Source organism: Polistes fuscatus, unplaced genomic scaffold, assembly GCF_010416935.1.
Source record: "Polistes fuscatus isolate 324 unplaced genomic scaffold, CU_Pfus_HIC Scaffold4, whole genome shotgun sequence".
NCBI classification, from domain to species: Eukaryota; Metazoa; Arthropoda; class Insecta; order Hymenoptera; family Vespidae; genus Polistes; species Polistes fuscatus.
Window position 1 is genome coordinate 3,883,724 of NW_025113118.1, and position 7,196 is coordinate 3,890,919.

The window sequence follows — 7,196 nt, forward strand, 5'->3', positions numbered from 1 at the left end:
CTAAAATAATATTATATTTGAAGAATATTCTCGTAAATAATATTCAACGATATCTACCTGTTATGTTATTGTCGTAATATGAGTGATTAGGTCAAATTTTATTGTTGGTTTGAATCACGACGACGTCTTCCTGCAGCACTTTCCATTGCATCTTTTGCCTTTGACATAAAATCGCTCGCAGCACTCATGCCAGATCTCACCCCATCTTTAAAAGTATTTGCCATATCAGAGAATTGTCCTGGAAAATCAGGTGGTTGAGGCATATCTTGCATATTTACATCACGCTCGACCTGTAAGCATATGTAACCATTAATATTCACAAAAGATTATTGAATATTATCAAATGTGTTTTGTTATTACGTACTCTCTTGTTGGTTGTAGTTTCCTGTTGATCTTGTGACTCTGCTTGCCCAAGCTACGTTAAAATTACATTTTTAATATTAAAAGGATAACTTTTTCATGAAATTTAACTCTTTTCTATCGAAGTATACATTTCTGGATAAGTATTTGTTAATTTTTACTCAATGTAAATTTTATGTCTACTACACCTACTAAAGTTCATTTTTTATCTATCTACATAATCTATTTTATTGTATTGTACAAATATCACCCTGTATATAAGAATTATGAATAGATTATTCTTAAATCAAATACGTAGGATTAGAATTCTCAGGCTATAATTGTTCGAATTTACTTATTTTACGAGTGAAAATAAATTTAAATAATTGGATACTCGTAATTTATACCAATTTTATGATAAAAAAGAAATAAATATTACTTACTACAAGCATTAGGCAGAGGCAAGCAACAGTAACGTATTTGATCATGTTTGCTTCTTATTGTATTTGCTTTCTGTACGTACTTCTTCTACTTGTAAAATCGTTAGACTCGCTTTTATATAAATCCTACTAATTACGATTTCGTTACGGTCGAAAAACGAAAAAATTGATACGCTTATATTTTTCACAGGAAACCATCGATTTTTATCTCTAAGTTTACATAATTTATTATTTTTTTCCTTATTGATTCTATTTTTGTCACGTTAAGGTTTATGTTCATAATAAATTAAAGTATTTAAGTAATTATTTCTAAGATAATTACTTAATTGTATATAGGAATCATTTTCAACAAGAATAATGTTTTATAAAAAACGTAACTATTGTAAAATGATTTAATTGTTCTTACAATGACACTTATTATTTTATTTAATTACTTGAGATAGATATTACTATGATCGTGGGTCTGATAAATTGAGAACATCGGTACGAATATTTATTGCGTAATTATATTGTGTAACATGAACATTTTTTTCTTACAATTACTTTTTAAGTTAAGATGATGTAAGACTAATTAAATTCAAATTTGTTTTAAACACATATACAAACATGCATATAGTAATAATTGTTCAATATTATTTATTTATTTATGCGTTTGCAAAGATTAAGGGGTTATACGCAGTTGCGAGGCTCGAAAAAGACGTATTTTCATGAATTTTTTCTAGAAACAGTTTTTATTTCTCAAAAAAAATTGTTGGTAATTCAAATAGAGTGAACTTTTGAGAATACAATAGCGCATCGATTCTGTAAAAATATTAATCTGCACCGCTCCTGTAGATGATTTCCTGAACGTCCTCTAAAAAAAGACGTTTGGCGGTGATCTCCATTTTGGCGGTTTGGATTATCCGAAATTAAAAAATATGGTGGATTCTTTTAAAGGATAGATTAATGCAGGTATTAACGAGAGGAATTTTAAAAATTTTGATTTTTGACAAAATGGCGTCTATTTGAATAAAAGTTGTTGTTTTTGACTAAAATTTTCGCTCTAAATTGTTACAAAAAAATAGTAATAAATTTTTTTAAAAATTATTCCTTATACTTAATACCTGAGGAATATATCTAAGAAGATTGTGTAAAAATTTGAAACCGATCGGTTAAGCCGTTTTTGCAAAATCGAGATCACCGACTTTGAAAATACCGTTTTGAGAAAAACGCGTTTAAAGTTTCAAAGAGACGTTTACACATAGTTAAAAATTTTTGTTTGCAGCTTACATAAAGTGAAGAATATTTGTCGGATCGATTTGAAATTTTCAGAGAATATACTTAAATATATGTACATTCCGAAAATGCAAAAAAAAAAAAATCGATTTTTTGAAAATCCTAACTGCGTATAACCCCTTAACGCAATGAATGCTTATGTTCGCAATTCTTGTCCGGTTTTGCTGATGAATAAAGGTTTATTCGAAAGATAAAGGCTTATGATAAATCTAAAGAAAGATAGGATTCTCTGAAAGCGCTTTTAGTTAATTTTTTCTTTTCTGAAGGTATATTTATAATTGTCGGCAATGTTATTTTCATTTGAAGACTTAAGGTTTAATGATATTTGTCCAGTTTCCGGTTTATCTGATCATTTTTCTGGAAATGAAGAATGCAATAAATATTATTAATCATTGAATTATAAAATAGTTATTTAGGTAAATTTAAAAAGAAGAAATTTTTTGACCCATAAAAAAATCTGGAAAGATATTATTTAAAAAAATATACATTAAATAATAAAAACATTTTATTATTTTGTCGAATAAATTAATTCGTGTGTTCTTGAAGTCATTTTCTATTAATTCTTATTAATCTCCTAAATAAATACAGTATCAATATTTTGTCACTATAATTATGTGTGTGACGCTATATTTTGAAATAATAAATTTCAACTTATGGTGTAATATTAAAGAATTACGCGCTAGTAACATATAGGATAAATTTAACTCTTAAAAACTTCTTATGGTATCAATATATAATTATAAAGCATAATAATATATAGTTAAAATCCATAAGTAATACTTTTTAAATTATATGTAAATTTATGAAAATATAATATATTATATAAATCGAGAAAGTATTTTTTACAATAATATAACTGATGTATACTTGACTAGGGATGTTTACTTGACTAGGGATGTATTGTCATGTGTCGTCATGTACGCTAGACCTTTTCATCCGTGGAGTTATTTCTTTGTATATTTTCATGTTTTACGCGAAAAATGTTGTGATTTAGTGAAAGATTAGTTGTATTGAAAATCAGAAAAGATTTCTTATTGCTACGATTGCAAGCAAATCGTTGGTATCATTGAAAATAGTTAGATCATTATTGCTTTAATGCATCTAACCTTAAAATTGTCCAAATTTCAAGCACGTTTTTGTAACATCGATTGCATGTCGACTAGGAACATTGAAAAGAAAAATATTCCGGCGTGTTCATCAGGCACGCATTCTCCAGTTTATAGTTCGAACCGGCGAGTATGCTTTATACGACCAGAGATATGCCAAACAACCAACTATATACTTTTGTGTTTAGCGAACGTTGTGCATTTTGGAACGTATGTAAAGTGAAATAGTATTTATTATACTATTATAGTGCATCGTGAAATAGTATTTAGTATACTATTATAGTGCATTGAGACTTCCGTTGTCTTCGAAACTTAGATCTCTTATTTATTCGTATACATTATTTTGCATCATTATTTTTGTAAGTACTATTTATATTTTGTTCCATTCTTGTTTACATTAATTATAAACGATGAAGATTGTAAAGGCAGAGAAGCTATGCGAGCTGCAACGAGATCCTGCTCATATTCGTAACATTTGTATACTTGCACATGTTGATCATGGAAAAACCACGTTAGCAGATTCTCTTGTTGCAAGTAATGGTATCATCTCTAATAAACTTGCTGGCAAACTTCGATATTTGGATAGTCGACCGGATGAACAACTAAGAGGAATTACAATGAAATCGAGTTCTATATCTCTTTATCATGTTTATGATAACACTGAATTTATGATAAATATCATTGATTCTCCTGGTCATGTTGATTTTGCATCAGAAGTTTCAACTGCGGTTAGGTTATGCGATGGTGCTTTTATTATCATTGATGTTGTCGAAGGGATTTGTCCCCAAACTCGCAGTGCTCTTTCTATATCTTATATCGAAGGTCTCAAGCCTATTTTAATTTTGAATAAAATTGATAGACTGATAACAGAGATCAAATTGTCGCCATTGGATACTTATTTCCATTTAAGACAACTTTTGGAACAAGTTAATGCAGTTATGGGAGAATTATTTGCTAGAGATATAATGGAACGCGAAGATAAAGAACATACCAATACTTCTAAGAATGAGAACGTTACAGAAACAAATCTATCCAATTGGCAATCTGTACTTAATCAAGTAGATGATTCTAATTTATATTTTTCACCAGAACAAGGCAACGTTCTGTTTTCCAGTGCTGTCGATGCTTGGGGATTCAGTATAAAAGAATTTGCACAATTTTTTTCTACAAAATTGGGCTTCAGTGAAAAAGTTTTACTGAAAACTCTTTGGGGAGATTATTATTTAAATAGTAAGACAAAAAGAATTATGAAAGGAGCCCAAGAAAAGGCAAAGAAACCTTTATTTGTACAACTTATTCTCGATAACTTATGGACTTTATATGAAACTATAGTTGTAAGAAAAGACAAAGATAAAATACCCTCCATTGCTGAGAAATTAAATATTAAATTAACGCCAAGAGACTTAAGGCATACAGATCCTAAAGCACAATTACGTGCTGTGTATTCTCAATGGCTTCCTTTGGCTCGAGCATGCAATAATATGATATGCGAAATAGTACCAGCACCGCATAATTTATCTGAAGAGAAAATTGAACGTTTGATTAGTGGAAATACTGATTTTTCTACTTTACCTGTGGAAATGCAACAACTTAAAGAAGCATTTTTAGCTTGCGATTCTTCATCAGAAGCACCAGTAATTGTATTCATCTCTAAGATGTTTCCAGTAGACCGGGAATCTTTGCCAGAAAATAAGGTGAAACTCTTAACTTCGGAAGAGTTGGCACAAAGAAAACAAGCTGCCAGGCAGAAACATGCGGAGATGATGCTTCAAAAACAATCATCTGAAGAAAAATCTAATGGAGAGTGCATAAATAATTCTGAGATAAAATTAGATGAAGAACCTTTAACGGATAATGATAACACCACTTCTTTATTAGCTTTTGCAAGAATATATTCGGGTACGCTTAAAGTAGGCAGCGAAGTCTATGTTCTTGGACCAAAACACAATCCTGTTAAAGCTTTAGAGTATCAAAAAGCAGGAGAAAATATAGCTGCGGCTACGTTAAAAGATTTGCAACCTGGAAGACATATTACTAAAGTAACTATTGAAAAATTGTTTCTGTTAATGGGAAGAGAACTAGAATCTATTACTGAAATTCCTGCTGGAAATGTATTTGGCATAGGTGGATTAGAAGAGCATGTATTAAAAACTGCAACTTTATCCAATACTATAATTTGCCCATCATTCTCTGAATTAACATCTCTCGCAGTTCCAATTTTACGAGTAGCATTAGAACCAAAACATCCAAATGATTTACAAAAACTGATGAATGGTTTGAAGTTACTTAATCAAGCAGACGCATGTGCCATCGTACAGATTCAAGAAACAGGTGAAATTATTTTGAACACTGCTGGCGAAGTACATCTGGAGAGATGTTTAGAAGATCTAACATCACAATACGCGAAGGTTGAAATAAACGTTTCGGAACCCATCGTTCCCTTCAGAGAAACAGTTGTACCACCTCCAAAAGTGGACATGGTAAATGAAGTTATTGAAAAGAAGGCAGAAGAAATTAATTTAGAAACGTGGACAGTTAATCGACAATGCTGTTTCGAAATCGATGCTAAGCCACTTCCAGAAAAGGTAACTAAACTATTAGAGAAACATGCCGATCTAATAAAATGGATGGATCAGCATTTCAATAAATTCGCCAAAGAGAAAGAGTATTCCTCGAAAGTTGAAAACTGTTCCGATCTGAATGGATTATCTACTTATAATTCAACCACATTGGATAAGCAGCAGAAAGCAATGGAAAGTTTTGAAAATGATTTGATGGCCGCCTTTAAGGAAGCTGGCTGGAACATAAGTTTAGACCAGATATGGTCGTTTGGACCACGAAAATGTGGACCTAACATTTTATTAAACGAGACGGATTATAATCATCGTAATTTTTGGAAACGACAAACTAAATCAACCGATCCTCGAGTTTCGTAAGTATTCGTTTCAACAGAATAATCTATTAAAATTATTTTTGCCCTATTATTATACTACAAATTTTCATTATTGTTTTCAGATACGACAGCAGTATGGTTAACGGCTTCCAGTTAGCTACGCTCGCTGGCCCATTGTGCGAAGAACCAATAATGGGTGTTTGTTTTGTTGTAAAAAAGTGGCAGATATTCCAAGATGCAAATAGGTAAGTTACTATTCATTCAATTGTTACATGTATTTATATTGCATTTCATATTTGTTGTATTATTTGTTTCGTTATTCTATAGTGAAAGTGGAAGTGGAAGTCAAAGTCAAGGTCATCTTGGTGGTCACTTGATGTCGGCATGTAAAGAAGCCTGTAGGAAGGCATTCAATTTAAGACGTCCACGGTTGGTCACACCGATGTACAGTTGCAATGTCTTGGTCAATTCGGATGTCCTCGGTGAGTGATAATTAACAAATATACATATATGCAATTATATATACGAAGGATACAGAGATAAAACACGTTCAATCATATTTTGCAAACATTTTAAGAGAGAATTTTAAAATATTATAAATTTTTATAGTTATTCCATACTTCTAAATTTCATAATCTGTTGTGAATATGTTTCATTCGTGGACCCTTCATATATATGTAATTAAGTTCAAAATTGAACGGAAACATTGATATTTCAGAATAATTTTAATCGTACACACGTACATACAATAACGAAAATTTCATCTAATCATACGTTGATTTACGTAGTTAAACATCTTTTTATATATTTTATGGCCACAGAATTTTCCGCAGGCGTTTATTATATATTTCTTTTATTTTTTATCATACATTTTTCAAGATTTAAAAAACGTTTGATCTAAACATTATATATTTAAATTGTATGCTAATAGAAACATCCTATCCTCCAGAAACATTTCAATTGATAGATCTCGATACCTCAAGTAACGTTAGTTAAATTCGTGTTATTGCCAAAGAGTAATAGCGTATATCATAAATAAATAGTTTAAGAAGAGAAGTAAAGGCATATGTATATCTATATTTACGTCGATCATAATCGTAAGCGAATTTGTTTTTTCCGCGCTTAATTGGAGTCTGTATAATG

The 7,196-nt window shown here is 30.6% G+C and overlaps 1 protein-coding gene across 1 annotated transcript in view; it reads left to right on the plus strand.

Moving 5' to 3' along the window:
• The first annotated feature begins 2,959 nt into the window (after positions 1-2,959).
• LOC122521480 (elongation factor-like GTPase 1) overlaps positions 2,960-7,196 on the plus strand; it is a 68,519-nt gene continuing 64,282 nt past the window's right edge. Inside the window, exons 1-3 of the mRNA XM_043642265.1 lie at positions 2,960-6,092; positions 6,176-6,298; positions 6,381-6,535. Coding sequence (XP_043498200.1) covers positions 3,571-6,092; positions 6,176-6,298; positions 6,381-6,535 — 2,800 coding nt within the window. The 5' untranslated portion in view covers positions 2,960-3,570. The remainder of the gene's footprint in view (positions 6,093-6,175; positions 6,299-6,380; positions 6,536-7,196) is intronic.